The following is a 15,989-nucleotide window of genomic DNA, read 5'->3' as shown; positions in this document are numbered from 1 at the left end:
CAGTCCAACAAAAATTCATGACAAACCGATTTCTCATTCCAAAAATCTTTTTTTGTGGAGAAAGGAAGGACGAGTCAAATGGAAGAGAGCTGTGTCATATCAGACATTACCATTACCACAAAGACACATAGATTAAGTACCGAAGGAATACTCGCTCTCTTTCAACATCTCAAGTACAATGAACAAAAAAGGATCGAGGGATTAAGCAAACATACACAGATTGAGATTTTTGCTGTCTTTCAAATTTTGTATTGTATTTGCACTTGAATACGATGTTCTAGTATCAAAATTACATTTGTCTACATGATTTATCACTAACTCATTTTGTCTCATTAGGCAAATGGTCTGTTTCAGGATAGCTAGTGTTAGTTTGGATTTGTTGTTGTTAAAGAGACATCTTTGAGATTTAACAAACTTTTTAAGCATGTTCAATCCATATATAAAAAGGGTTGGTTTATTGTAGTTCAAATACATAAACTAAACAATCCCAACATTTCAAAATTAAACTTTAGAAACACAAGTTTAACATTCATAACAGGAGTATAGTTTACAAGAATTACCCAGAAGGGAAATCCACAGTCTAATCCAGAAGTCAGTAAAGATCACTTTATGGTAAATAAAAATATGTTTATACAACCGTCCTGTTCTGGGAACCATTGTTATTTACTGTGTTTCCAATTTTGAGCAAAAAATTATCAGACAAATCTTCACTTGGGCAAAAGAAACCTGATTTTGCCTGTACTTCAAAGTGGGTGGGGAGAGGGGGGAGAAATAAAGCAGACCCGTGAACAAATTCAGAATGGTGTTTAATTTGGTCTCTGTGGGCCTAATTCTTCACTCACATCACTGTCACTCTATAGACTTTAATAGACTTAATTCTGATTTACAAGGGTGAAAGCAAATAGAGAATCAGACCCTTTGTTTTCAGATTTAAGATTTTTTTTACTGTTGCCTTCAGCACTCAATAGTTTAACTTGAGACAGTGTTTTGTCTGTTAAAACAGCTGAACTTAGGTAACCATTAGGAGGAAATTTGTGATACTTGTGTAGTTTAGTTCAAACCACAAATGTCAATCATCCTTAAGACTTGCATATATAACACTGCTGAAAAGAATGCCTCCAAATATCACTGACATCCACACCTCATATACAGATATTCCATTGTTCTGAGATCTAAAATTACTAGACACAGCCTGCATGGTTGGGGTTTTTGTCAGTCATGCCACACAAAGAAAAGCATAAATATCTTAAGTGTTCTCTTTGCACAGAGACCATTTTATGTTCACAAATGCTGCTGCTTCCTCTGTTCCTCAGATGGTTTTCAATAGGTTCACGGTAATGTAGATGTAAAAACCGGACAGATGGCTCATGCAAGCTTTTGAATTAACAGACACCCCATTATGAGAGTATTTCATAATTATTTTGTTGTTCGTCTTGTAGGCTCTGAAGCTGTGGGAGGTGGAGGGGGACCTCGGCGGTCCAGGTCATCTACATAGGATACGATGAGCTTGCGCCTCTCCTCTGGCACACAGTCAAGTACCAGATAACGCTTGTCATTCTGTAAAATCTTTTCTACATCTTTCAGGTGCTGGTCGGATTCTTGGATCAACTTTTTGGATCTGAAATGAAGTATAACAGTTACCATCTGGGCAGCTGTCTGGGAGCCTACATAAAATGCATTGGGAATCTTAGTCCAGTTACTGGTGGTAGATGTCCAAATTACAAAAACTACCCGCACCATTAGAACCTCTCTTGACAGTGCCAGCAGATAGGTCAAGCGCTGAAAGGGCATAGAGACTGAGCTATCCTCTCACCTATACAGATGCCCCATCAGGTCAGGGGTGAGGCACATTGGCAGGAATGCGTGTGTAAAAAATCTTGCACTGCCACTGCCTGTGCTGTATCTGTTCTGTGGATAAACAGAAGACTTCAGTCTTAATGGCCGCCAGAACCATTTATCAGCATTAAATGAACCACAAAAATGTAAAAATAAGAAAAAAATAATCACAATTGAAATTAAGCACTCAAGAAGAAGCAAACTATTAAAACATGGACGTTAAATTCCCAGTTGCAGCCCAGTTTGATTGATGCATCAATCTGGCTACCGCACAATTTCAGACTGCAATTCAGCCCACTGAGAACAGCAGCAACTGAAATAGAGCTCCAATACTTTATATACAGCACTGGCTGCAAAGGGAAACAAGAAACTGATTAGGATCTAATAAACCTAGTCAGCACCCTTCTACCTCGAGCTCTTTTGCTTCTGGAATGGGAATCTGCCTAGGCCCGTAACATTTTGCAGTAGGCTCCAGACCAGACTGACTTCAACAATTAACTTATTTGTAAAGCTAATACTCAAAGCCCACTGAAGTCAATGGGAGATTTGTTTTTATTTTAATGGGGGTAGGGTTTCACCCTTTGTCTTTTCTCCAAACTCCCACTAACATCACTGGAAGTTTCACTGGGTATTAAGCAGAGTATTCAGCCCTAATTTTTAGGATCCTAATTAAACGGTAATTTGGCTTCACTACAGAATGAGCTGAATCGCTTGACAAAATACCCCAAACAATGCTCTCAAGCAAAACAAAAATCCAAAAAGCCCCTGCTATAGAACAGTTGTCAACACTTGATAATAATCAGTGCAGAAGCCAACATACAGTGATGGACCTCTCACTACTATGCAACTTCATAGGCAACCTAGTAATCTACAATTTTTGCAGTAAAGCTCCTCAGACACTGGTCTATAAATGTTAAATGGGAGGAGAAAGTGAAATTCGGTTCATCAACACGCTTAAGGTACAGTAAAGAAAAGTCTTTGCTCTTCTAAGACACTGACACACACCTGTACGTTATAAATTTGGTCTCTTTCAATAGCGTTCTGAAGTCCGCTTTGGCAGTAATGTATTTGTCTCTGATGTACTCTTCAAACTCCCTTTGTTTTTTCTGCATGAAGAAAAAGAGTAATATCATAGAAAATGTGACGGTAGATTATAAAGTATTTCATATTAATTTACAGTGTGTAAGAAATAATTTTATTATAACTAGTTTAAAGATCATTACAGAAGTGTTTTTTAATTAAGATTTTAAAAAAAGCAAATATCTGATTGACACAGTGATATAGTTATATTCATGTGAAATGGAATCCATTTTGACAAGCATTCACTCTCTTTTGCTTTGGATATCGTGGGAAGGCTAGTAGCAATGAAGTAAGACTATTTCTTACCCTGTCACTGGAAGAGAACTTAATGCACCTGGGATCTTCTTTAATGATTTTTTTCACTTCTTTCCATGTTGATGTTAAAGTAATCTTTCAAAAGAGGCAAAAACAGTTCAATATTACAAATTATATTTACAGTCTAAGCATACAGTACATATGATCACTTTCCCGAGAGTCCTGAAATCCTCAAGCATAAGGGGGCAAACTAAGGACATAGTAACAATTTTCCTTTTTGAACTCATTTTCTGTAAACTGGTGGATTTTAAGAGAAAAGTCCTCACAAAATTATGACAGTTTCTTATAGTTTAAATTTTAACAGTTCTTCCTAATGCATATTTGGATAATTTCAACAGCATGTTTGTATGCGTAAAAACAGCAATGTATAGAAGCCCCAGCTCAAAGTCAGATATTCATTTTAATTTATTTTAGTCTACCATATAAAAAGTGATTAGAATATTAGATACTCCTCTAACCAATATTTAATAAAACTGCCTCCTGAGACTTGAAGAAAGTTATGATGAAGCCAGAATGAGATAAAAGGGAGGCAAGAAGTCACAAAATAACAAAGAAAGGAGAGAGAGGTTTAAATAGCATCGGTATAGAGTTGAAAGTTAAGAATGAATTTTGGAGTTAAGATAAAAAAGACAAGATGAAGGATAGCATTCCGGAGGCTTGCCCACCACTATTCATTAAGACAAGTTATTGGGTAGGTAGGAACAAAGACAGAAGATTAAAATGCTCAAGACATTAAGGGACTGTGTCATAATAGAAGGTGTCAAATAATGCAACACTGAAGAGATGTGAAAAAGCCAACGGAAAATGAATGACAGTCACTGACTACAAAAACGAAACCAGGTTCAAGAGCGTGAAAAGACAATGTGAAAATGGACCACAACATTCAAGGTGGTTACTGTGGTATAACTGGTTAGGTGAGAAAAAGATTATTCTTTCCAGCATTCCCTTTTTTAGGGAAGTGAGGAAAGTTGGTGTGGGAGAAAAAGCCTAGGGAAGAATTATTATTGAGAACTTTAACTACAGAAAGTAAAGCTAGAGGATGCAAGTCAGAGTCATAGAGTTTAAGGCCACAAGGGACCACTAGATCATCTAGTCTGACCTCTAATACATTGTGACTGAGCAGTGCACAAGGACCCCGCAATAGCAGAGAAATAATTAAATGACATATTATCCAGATAATCCTGGCAAGGATCCTGTATCCACACACTGCAGAAGAAAGCAAAACCCCCTCAAGGTCACTGCTAGTGTGACCTGGGGGGAAATTCCTTCCCCAACCCCACACATGACGACCAGTTAGACTCTGAGCACGTGAGCAAGAACCAACCAGCCAAGCATCTGAGAGACAGAATGCTTGGTGCCACCTCAGAGCCCTGGCCCGTCCTGCCCAATATTCCATCTCCAGCCATGATCATTCCTGCTGCTTCAGAGGAAGGAGATAAAAACCCCCTTCCAGAATACACTGGGGGACAAAAAATCCCTTCTGGACCCTTGCCAGTGGCCAGCTGAAACTCTGAAACATGAGCTTTGGGAACATACCAATGTATCATCACAAGCAACCCTGTTATACAACTGCACTCATAAATTTGTCCAGCTCTCTCTCAAAACTAATTACCGTATATACTCGTTCATAAGCCGAATTTTTTTTAGTAAAAAAGGGAAGCACCAGAGAAGGGGGTCAGCTTATGAACAGGTATAGAGAGGGAGAGGTGGGACACAGCCCCTCCCCCAACAGAGGGAGCAAGGAGAGGCAGCACAGCCAGAAGGGAAGAGGTGGGGCCAGAGTCTCTCCTCTTCTGGCCATGCTGCTCTCCCCCCAGCATCTGAAGCAGCTGCAGCTCTGGGGCTGGCAGGCTGCAGCCGTGCTGCTCGGCCCCGCCCCGCCCCCAGAGCAGGCTGTGGCAGTGCCACCCGGCCCACTGGAGCACACTGCGTCCGTGCTGGAACATGCTGCGGCTGCACCGCCCCGTCTGCCGGAGCAGCTCCAGCCAGGTCAGAGACATCCTCCCCTGGCCCTCCGCAGATAAGGTGGGAAGGGATGGGATGGGGAGAGTGTGGGGCTCCCGGGCTAGGGGGTGGGGTCATGTGGGGGGTGGTCACAGGGGTTACTCCTGACTCCCAGCTTCTCCTCCCCCAAAAATTTCCCCACCAGTTGCTATCGCGGCCCGTCATGGTAAGCAGCTCGCACACCGTGACACTTTGTTTACTTAGGTTATAATATAATATAATATAATTAATATAATATATGGAGATATACCGATCTCATAGAACTGGAAGGGACCCTGAAAAGTCATCGAGTCCAGCCCCCTGCCTTCACTAGCAGGACCAAGTACTGATTTTTGCCCCAGCTCCCTAAGTGGCCCCCTCACGGATTGAACTCACAACCTTGGGTTTATCAGGCCAATGCTCAAACCACTGAGCTATCCCTGCGGACACTCGAGGCAAACAAACCATCTCGGCCCACCAGTGGCTTATCCTGATGGCCCAGGAGCCAAAGTTTGCTGACCCCTGAATTATAGGGTCGGCTTATGAATGGGTTATAAAATTTTTCCATTTTTACTTATCCATCTTGGGGTGTGGGTCGGCTTATAAATGAACCGGCATATGATTGAGTATATACGGTAAGTTGTTTGTCCCTACCACTCCTACTGGGAGGCTGTTCCAGAACCTCACCCTTTGGATTGTCAGAAACCTTCTAATTTCCAGCCTGAATTTGTTCACGGCCAGTTTATATCCATTTGTTCTTGTGTCAACATTGTCCTTTAGCTTAAACAGCTCTTCACTCTCCTTGGTATTTATCCCCTAATGTATTTACAGAGAACAATCATATTCCCCCCTCAGCCTTCTTTTTGCAAGACTAAATAAGCCAAGCTCTGCCGATTTCCTCAGATAGGCCCTCCATTCCCCTGATCATCCTAGCAGCTCTTCTCTGCACCTGTTCAAGTTTAAATTAATCTTTCTTGAACATGGGTGACCAAATAAGGTCTGATCAGTGCCTTGTATAATAGCATTAATACTTCGCTATCTTCAAATGCCTGGCTCAATACACCCTAGGATTGCATTTGCCTTTTTCAAAGCCACATCATATTTGTGTCTCAGTCTGTGATCGACCCACACACCAGGTCTCTCTTCCTCTGTTGCTTCCAAATAATCAGCCCCCAGCTTGTAGCAGAAACTCTTATTATTAGACCTTGCACTTTGTACTAATGAATTTCATCCCATTTCTGTCACTCCAGTTTTCAAGGTCATCCAGACTTTCCTGTATAATATTCCGGCCCTCCACTGTATTGGCAATTGACACTCAACTTTGTATCATCAGCAAGTTTCATTAGCACTCCTACTTCCTGTGCCTAGATCATTAATAAAAATATTGAATAAAATTGGTCCCAAGACCGATCCTTGAGGAACTCCACTGGAAGTTTCCCTCCAATCTGATCATTCACCTTACAGCACAATTCATTGCCTTCTTCTTCTTCTTTTAGCCAATTCCTTATTCATTTACAATACTTGTACTGATCTGCATCTTCCCATTAGGTACCCTGTCAAATGCTTTACTGAAGTCCATGTATATCAGATCAAATGCACTTCCTTATCTACAAAATCAGTTATTTTCTCAAAAGAAGGAACTCTAGTTAGGCTGGTATGAACTATCTTTGGTAAACCAATATTGCATTACATCCCAGTTACCATTTACCTCTATAAATTTAATTACTCTTCTCGTCACAATCTGCTCTAAAACCTTGTAAAATACGGCGGTCAGACTAACAGGCCTGTAATTGCCCAGATTCCTTTCTTTCCTCTTTAAAATACACTATTCTCCAGTATTATGGTACTTCCACCCCCCCACAACAGATTTATTAAAAATTCTTGCTACTTGACTAGCAATCTCATGGTCCCCCCGATTTGAGGGCAGTAAGCTCTTATCAGAGAGAAGCACCATATCAGATAGAAATGCTTTGAAGTTTTTCTTCCACCTCCTAAGTGGTCATTTCCATTTCTAGACACTCATTTTTATCAGCTGTACTGCCTTCATGCACAAGTCTCTTACCGCTGAAGTTTCATCCAGAAGTTGCCTAAAATGCTCCCTCTTCTTTTTGGTAAGTGCTTCAATGTGTTCATTAAAAAGCTTCTCTTTCTCTTCTCTTTCTAGCAGAGAGCCAGATTCCCACCGATGATCTTTTCGGAGCGTCCTCCTAGTATCGGACCATGACACATCTGAAGATCTCACCTGATACAAAAATTTACATTTTACAAAAACTATGTTCTTTCTCTGTTTCATTATCAGACAATTCTTCAAACACTTAGCTTCTACTTCATCAACTTTTATCTGAATTAAAACTGCATTTGGTAAGGGGAGTAAGAGACAACAACAGCTTTCATGCAGTTAGTCACTGTCAAATGCCAATCTCATGCTGCAGAATCTCACTGTGCAGCAGTTCAGATGGAGATAGATACATCCTATCTGGACTGCTCTGCCATTCTCTATAGAAAAATCAGGATCTTCCACTATGAATAATATACTGTATTAACCATATATGATCTAGAAGAGCAGCCTCTGAGATACATCATAATCAATTCCTACCAGCCACTGGGCACTTTAATTAGTGCAATGTTTACTCTCTGGAACCAGAAACAACCTCCAAGGAGCTCCTGCCAAATCTATATTACCTGCATTATGTCACTAGCAAAGATATTGGGTCAACAGAAACCAAATTTATATACTGCACCTTCCCCCATCCCCGCAAAAGACAACAGGACTGGAATCTGTGCTCAACCACCACCCACCTTTCAGGTATGTCCACATCTTAGATCAGCAGGCAAGAGGTTCCCCTTACATACCACGAGATTCTCATCTCACCAAGCCTGCCCTCTTAGGAAGTGCTGTTTCAAGGGTTGGATCAACTAGTGCAATAAAGTGCTCTCTGAGAAGTGGAAAGAGCTGGGTCAGATGCTATATTGGGGGCATGAGTCGGGCAGACAAAACGAGGTGAGGAAAATGCTCTTGAATCAATAAATCTCCATTTCCAACTTGTGCATTAGAGTTTCTAGTACAAAGTATTTACAATTTTAATTGCCTTTTTTGGTAATATTGTAAGAATGCACTTGCTGGATGAAACCTAAGACACCAACTGTAAGGCTGAAGCATATTTTTCCCAGCAAGACAAAAATCCTGAAAAAATAAATGTATCATGGAAACAGAAGTTTAATGACTACAAGTGCTAATGTGCTGCTGTGTAATCAGGGAACTTATTTCTACATTAGTGTAACAATTAGATGAACTGTTCTGGCAAAGAAAGTCCTACAGTAATCAAATGAGAGAGAGAAGTGTGCAAGCCTCACCATATCAGATAGAAGTGCTTTGAAATTCTGGATAGCCTCTTCTCGTTTGTGCTGTTCACGTTCTCGATCGATTTCCTTGGTCTGCTCAGAACGAGCTTTCTGAACCTCCCTTTCTCTTTCACGCAAACTTGCCTCAATGCGAGCCTGCCTTTCCAATTCCTTTTCCTTTTCGGAGTCTAAATTCTGAATCAGAAGCAAGAGCATATTTTCCCATTAACAACATATAAAGAGGTAGCATCTTTCATATTTTGATTAGCTAGTCAAACAAGTTAAAAGTTGAACAGTTAATGGAAACAAGAGGATGAGTATCATTAAACAGACTGTCATTTATGAAATAGGTAAAATGAAATACACCACTTCTCAACTACCAAGGTTTGTCTGCACTTAGGGCATTTTTGAAAGAATTCCTTCTGTTGCTAACACTAACTTACCGGCAATGTTAGCAATGTTGAGAGCCATAGTGTAGACAGGGTGCTGGCTGGCAACAATAAAAGCTAATCTTGCTAAAGATTTTATTTTGTGAACTTAAAGTGGAGGAAAAGCTCAACAGCGGTATTAAAAATGCTGTGCTTCAAAATATCAAAGACCATTCAACCATTTGTATGTGGCTATTGTAACATCCTTAAAGAGACATGCCTCAACCCATCCCATGGAGGAGAAATCAAACCTCAAAATGATTGTCTGAATGATGAGGCTATTCAGTTCAAGTACAACAGATAAATCTTGTGTCCATCCCACCTCTCTGGGACAGATGTTCCCCTCCTCCGCTCATGCACATGAAAGCAAAGTAGTGAGCTGAACTGTATACTGCTTTTGAGCCCCCAAAAATCTCATCATCTAAAAATAAATATTCAAAACTAATACAACTGAAAGAAAGAGAGGGGAAAGTGATGTTGTCTGATGGACCGTGCACTGGACTGCTATGACACCCTGAACAAGTCACTTCACCTTTTTGCTCTTTATGTAAAATGGAGATAATCCTTCCTTTATAAAGTGCTTTGAAATCTATCGATTAAAACCTCTATATAATAACTAAAGGCTATTAAGTGACCACTGCAGCTTTTGATCTTCACTGGATGGGAGTCGGGGAAGGAAACAGATCAGAGAGCAGCCACTTTATGAAGCATGCTCCCCCGTGTAGAGACAAACTCAACTGCAAACTGCTGTGGAAATTAATGCTAGTTAGACTATTTTTAACTTCTCATTCTGGCATTAGCTCCTTGAAGAGGAAGGTAGGAACATGAAACAGAAGTGAAAGAACCAATGGAGGCACTGCATATGAGCCAACTGGAGTTCAGTTGAAAGGAAACCACATGAAAGAAGGCAACCTCTGCTGGTCTGGTTGCATTCCATGTGTATCATTACAAAAGTGATAGCATTACAAGTCTCTCAAACTTTTTAAATATATTAACAACAGTGTAGATAACAGTGAAAGTATTACCCAGCACCTATTACACACATACCTTAGCTATTTTTTCAATGTATTGTTTAAAAAGGTCTTCCCTCTGTGAAGAGCTATCCACTGCTTTGTAACGGGGGTCAGTCTCTACTTTGTCCTTCACTTTGCTCCAGCGAGACTGACTGTCCAAGTGGTGATTAGACAGTAGTTCAAAGAAGTCCATTTTAATCTATATTTTAAATTAGAAGATATAGGAAGAAAAACAATTCATGAGTAACAGGATTCCTGAATGTTTGCTAATAGAAAAAGAGGCAGACTTACCTCAACGAAGCAAACTATATGAATTTTACATAATAGAACATCAAAATCGCTAAAAGTATATTGAATTTCAGGGTTCATTATCTCTAAAATCCACTTCCACTTTGGGTATAATTTTGTGAAATATATTAAAACAGAAACACTAGGAAGACTATCAAAATCTAAGGTGAGCTGTATATCTTAAACAAAAATATTCATCCGCACACTTAGCCTAAATTAGACTAGAGCAAGAAAACTTTCTTGTTGAGCTTTTAAAATATAATCCCTCCAACTTCTGTACTGCACAAACCAGTATTCCAGGGCAACCATGACACAGAAGCTAGTTAGATTTTAAGCAGAGCCCTAATTAGGTAGTGCAAATACCCATGGGTTCATGCCTCAAGTATACAGTGGATGGAGGTATATACTGTATCTGCGATTAAATAGGAGGTCTTTGTACTGTTTCCTGTTTAAGATCAATAGTGGGATTTTAGTTACATTTAATTAAACCTTTTTTAACTGAACAAAGATATACAGACCTTAAGTATATAATGATTAAGTCTAGTCTTAAGAAGACAGATATATTCAAAAGTGGTGCCCAAATGCTGTAATTCAGCAGTTAAATTTAAAATATATTATTCACGTATAAACAAATATTTGTAGCTACTTCTTTTAAAAAATGGAAATGGCATGTTACATATAATAAAACCCTCAACACTGTACATAGCTACAACATTATGGAAGACTATTAGATCTGGTCTGATGCTAACTTTGGACCTCAGGACAGAAGAACCAAACTAGCATCAGCAGTTGCAAGGGCAGCTACTGTACAGTTAGTAAAGATTTTTAACCCTGGGGTGGATGTTCCTCCATGTCCCTTTTGGAATCTTAGGATTTTTTCTTTAATTCCCACCACTTCAAACCCTCAAGGCCCTGGCATTTAAGCCACCATCTTTCTCAACCAAGAGAACAAGCCTTCCCTTGAGAGGCAAGTTGACATCACTTGTTGAAGGGCTAGAGCCCACTGAATAGCTCAAAGCACTCTCTACCCAGGGTTAAGCATGCTGCCTTCACAGCACTACCAACCCCTGGTGGCATAGGAACAAGACCATAACTAGTTCCTTTGCTGCAGTATAATACTACTACCTAGCTTGGGCTGGCTTGGCTATATATTTTGCACTCCCCCAAAAGTCTCAGCTCCCACATACAGAGGTTAACAATGGGAGTTGAACACTAATGTAAGGCTATCAAAGTGTGTGCCTTATCAGCTAACTGAAACCTTCCAGGTCTCTTAAAATGACATATATATAGTTATTATCACATATTAGGGTAAAATGAAGATCAGAGCCAATATTCTGCAGGCTTCCCCACTGATGAACTTGGCTCTTGACAGTGTTTTTATTGTTTAAGTTTGTAAGAATCTTTATGGACTTTTCTGTGCTATCTCAAGACAGGAGACAAGTACAATAAAGATTAGGAAACAACTCCTTAGTGTTACAGTGAAGAAGTTTGTAACTCTTCACCTACAGTACTGTAACTCTACCTTAGAGTGTTGAACAAGATGCAAAGCAAAACCTTTTACTTATTTTATAAAATGCTGTATGTTGTTCCAGAATTGATCTTAAATAAAACATGCAAGCAGTATCAAGATACGAAGCTTTCTAAGCCATGAGCATTAGAAACTTACATTTAAAATGTAAAACAAGGAGTTCTAAGATGTTATCACAGAAATCTATAAAAGTAAGGGTATCTTATTGGTCGAAGTGTAAACAGGAACACCCTTTTGTAATATATATCTACACAGAGACAGTATTTCTGCTTCCTTTTTACACTGGTCACTGGCTATTCATCAATCCATCCCAAGAGCCCGGTGAGCGTCCACAATATGCAGTGATTCCTCTTACAAGGAGAAAGGAGACTAAAACACTGCACAACCAAAGCACAACTGCAAATAGTAATACATTGGCACTAGCTCCAGCTCAAGAATCAAAACATTTTTCCGTGTTACTACAGAAACAGTTAGCGGTCTTCCCTCCTCTCCTCCTTTAAAGCCAGCATGATCTCACAACTTAGTACATTTTCTTCAGCCAAGAAGGAACTGACATTGTCTTAGCTGACTGTTACTTTACTACTGGCCTGTTTAGTAGTAAATGAGATCATGTAGCCAGTAGCTTTCTTCCTCAGAAAATGCAATGCCATTTTCAAGTCTTAACACAGAGGACAGAATAAGACTGTTTCAGCACCCCAAAACATCCTTGATTATATGTACATGGCACAAGGCAGTGCACTAAGACAGGCCACCTCAAGTCAATAGGTGGGGAAGGATATTAACAAGCCATTAATTAAAACAATAACCTGACAAAATTTTGGCATCTTGCTATGTAAGGGCTTAAGATGTTGCCAACTTAAGTGTCCTGAACTGAAAAAGAACAGAGTGCAATGCCTAAACTAGAGCAGAATGGCAGGTAGGAAGCTATTAATATAGGATAATCAGGGTTAGATGGAACAAAGTTAATGCACTAACTTTATAATCTTGGCAAAGTGAGTATACATATGGCTGAGACTTCAGCTTATATTGAGTTTGTTGGCCTTTTATGCTAGTTTTCTTGCAATGTCTATTTTGAGGAGAGGCCAGAGGAAGACAGGAAGTGCTCTGGGTCAGTGTGATGACAACTTGCAGAAAAGCTTCCATGTTACCAGCCCATATTACACTGGATTCCTTCACCATGAAAATTCACACACTGAGCCAAACTTCACTCACCTTACTCACTTGAATAGTACCTATGGAGTTCCACTTACTCATATGAGTAAAGGTGGGCAGGATTTGAGTCATTACAGTGATAAAAACGACTATATGACCATCTGAAAGAGAGGCTCCCATGGCACTGTTTAGTATAATAAATCTCAACTGAGGAAATCAAAACCATATTTCAAACTCTTACTTTAAAGATTTCTGTGGAGAGCTTATCTTCTTTATAGAAAATCTTTGGATTTTTAATATTGGCTGAGAAAGCTTCACTTTACAATTTAGCTGCCTTATTTTATTTTATTTTACATTTTTTTAAAAAGCAAACAAAAATAAGGCTGAAAATACTGCAGGTGTATTTAGATTTTTTTTTTTTTTCAGTCAACACATTCTGGGCACAACTCTCATCACTTCACAAGGAAAAAGCTAAAAAAATGTAAAGTACCGGAACTGCGGGAGGCTAAAGTCACCACACAGAGATACCAATTCTTTCCTCACTAGGGAATCCCATAATACTTTGCGTGTCAGTGATTGACAGCTGTCAGACTGAACTGATTGACAGGCCGCACAGCACATAACTGTAAAGTCTATCCACTTGTTACAAAACAGAATACATAAAATGGTTACAAAAGGCTTTTGGAGAAAGAACATTAGTTTCAAGTACAAAGAGAAATACAGTCTTTCTTCTTTTAAACTTGTCTAATTTAGAATAATCATGCAACATTAAAACTAAAAGCATTTACATCTCTTTAAACTTTCAACTAGACTATTGCTATGGTGCAAAAACAGTGTTTTAAAATTCCACATTTGTGGTTCAAATACAGTATGTAAAAGTTTAGGTATAGTTTTCAATTAGATTTCATTCGTTTTCTCTGAAAGCATAATCATTTATTGAAAACATCAGCAATAGAATAAATGTAATTTAAAAACCAATAATGCATTTAATTAGAAGAATCAAATTCTTTACTTTGGCAATATTTATCCAAAATTGCTATTTCAATTATTAAGGTATTCCAATTCTTGTTTCCACAGCATTTTCTCTTCTACAAGTGTCATGCTACTCTCTCACCACTGCTTCCTAATAAGTGGAATTTACACTAGCTCTGTTTTACACAATAAATGTTGGAGATTTTAAATGTCAAAAATGATTAGGCTTCAGAGGTTATTTTTCTCCATTCACACAACACACAGGGACATTTAGGAAAGTGGCTGCATATTCTGATGGTAACACTATTGATGCCACCTCCTAGCAGTCTGTTTTCCCAGTGGTGAGCGCTTGCTCCTGAGTATTGACATCGCAGCCAAATGACATTTGGAATTCATTAATCTTTAATAGTCGACCTTTAATTCTGATAAGCAGTAATTTATACTTAAGGTATGTTTACTGAAAGATTAGAAAGTCGCTAAAGTGCTACCTTTTAGGTAGAAAAGGAGATAAAGCAGCTTTTTAAAATTTAAATGGTGTAGTCTACAAAGAATTCTGAAATCTTATTGCCACCACTGAGAGAAGAGGAAGGTAATGGCCAGTTCTGGATTTTCTACCCAAAGAGAACAAGCATCCTTTTCATCCTCCAGGATGTCACCTTTTTTTTTTAAAAAAGACAAGTATCATTCCAGTTAAAACAGCATGATGTGGCTTTTTGTTTTTTTTTAATATAATGAATTATCAATGTATTTGCATTGCCTAAAAGTTGATATATCTGCAAAATTAAGAAGATTAATTTAAAAGGCCATAAAATAGCAGTAGTCAAATATTTGTATTTTAAAAGCTGTAAGGCTGGGGAACAAACATCTCAGTGAAAGAACACTGGAAACCTAGTACTGGCTTTGTCCCATCCCATTCGAGCCCCCTCCCCCACTCATGCCACTGGAACTAAAGCCACTTTCCTTACCTTCTCACCTCTGGTCTTCGAATCTTCCTTCTCCTTCTTTCTTGCCGCTGTGATAAACTCGTTAAACAAGGCCTCTCGATCTTTCATCTTTTCAATTGCCTTGAATCTCGAGTCTTTAGCATGCTTGGCTGCAAATTCACTAAAAGTAGCTCTGTAACAAAATGGCAAGTGAACTGATTTGTTCGAGCTATCTTTGCTGTGAAGTAGGTTCAGCAGAAAACACCATCTCTTCTGCTAGATCACGTGCCAAAATACAATTAAAAAAAAAAAACCCTCTGTTCTCACTATGCAGATAATTGATCAATAAACTAGAGAGGAGGAGTTGGGTTAAGCAGACACAGAAGAATATTGTTCAAGACTTATTCAAAAATTATCTGTGCAAGTGTGCAAGTTTAGGAAAAAGATTACAATGCAACCAAAGAAAATAAATTTACTTATTTCAGCTGTTTAAAACACCTTAACTTTTTGTGGATTAACACTGTAGTCCAGCCTATCCAGATATTTCACAGCTGTGTGATCTAAAATTTACATGCACTCACTTGCAGCCAAACTGTGCTAAGAGTGACATTGAGAAATTCAACATTTGGTGTTAGTCAATGTAGAACACTGGATAAATTAATTTTCCTGCAATGAACATTATATAGTTTAACCTTATGACACAAGGAGTTGGGATATTTTTAACACTGAGCACATGCAGTAGTGCAGGGCTTTCCACCCATTATCTCTGTAGCATTTTCTTTACAGTTCTCTCACCTCCAGGGCCAGATTCCAATCTCAGATGTGCAGTAAATATAGTACTGCCACTTACCTCGAAAAAAAACACTACTGTGCTTTTTCCAAGATCTGATGCAAATCTGGCCCCAAGAATACGTGAGACACTTATAATCATACGAATGTGTTCATCACAGCATGGAAATAATTAGACTTGGAAAATCCCGCCTACTGTTGCTGTAGGGTAAATTAAAACAAGAAGAAAATTTGATAGCTTGTTCAAAAAGATTAGAAAGTGAATGTACAGCTATACTGAAGAACACGAGCTGTATAAAAAGAGTGGAATACAAACTTGAGCATGTTAGACTGGGATAGA

The 15,989-nt window shown here is 38.9% G+C and overlaps 1 protein-coding gene across 11 annotated transcripts in view; it reads right to left on the bottom strand.

Moving 5' to 3' along the window:
• Positions 1-438: 438 nt before the first annotated feature.
• Positions 439-15,989, bottom strand: part of TCERG1 (transcription elongation regulator 1) — a 46,642-nt gene continuing 31,091 nt past the window's right edge. For 7 of the 11 annotated variants that reach the window (XM_054036988.1, XM_054036981.1, XM_054036982.1 and 4 more), the window contains 8 exons: positions 14,903-15,053; positions 10,032-10,196; positions 8,569-8,751; positions 7,277-7,456; positions 3,223-3,306; positions 2,842-2,942; positions 1,814-1,903; positions 439-1,618 (listed from right to left, as the gene is read on the bottom strand). In XM_054036988.1, coding sequence (XP_053892963.1) covers positions 1,417-1,618; positions 1,814-1,903; positions 2,842-2,942; positions 3,223-3,306; positions 7,277-7,456; positions 8,569-8,751; positions 10,032-10,196; positions 14,903-15,053 — 1,156 coding nt within the window. In that variant the 3' untranslated portion in view covers positions 439-1,416. Of the gene's footprint in view, positions 1,619-1,813; positions 1,909-2,841; positions 2,943-3,222; positions 3,307-7,276; positions 7,457-8,568; positions 8,752-10,031; positions 10,197-14,902; positions 15,054-15,989 lie in introns of all 11 variants that reach the window. The other 4 variants (XM_054036986.1, XM_054036990.1, XM_054036992.1 and 1 more) reach the window with 2 other exon arrangements.

This window comes from Malaclemys terrapin, chromosome 8, assembly GCF_027887155.1.
Source record: "Malaclemys terrapin pileata isolate rMalTer1 chromosome 8, rMalTer1.hap1, whole genome shotgun sequence".
Taxonomy (NCBI): Eukaryota; Metazoa; Chordata; order Testudines; family Emydidae; genus Malaclemys; species Malaclemys terrapin.
The sequence above is the reverse complement of the archived record's forward strand: the minus strand, read 5'-3'. Positions and strand labels throughout refer to the sequence as shown.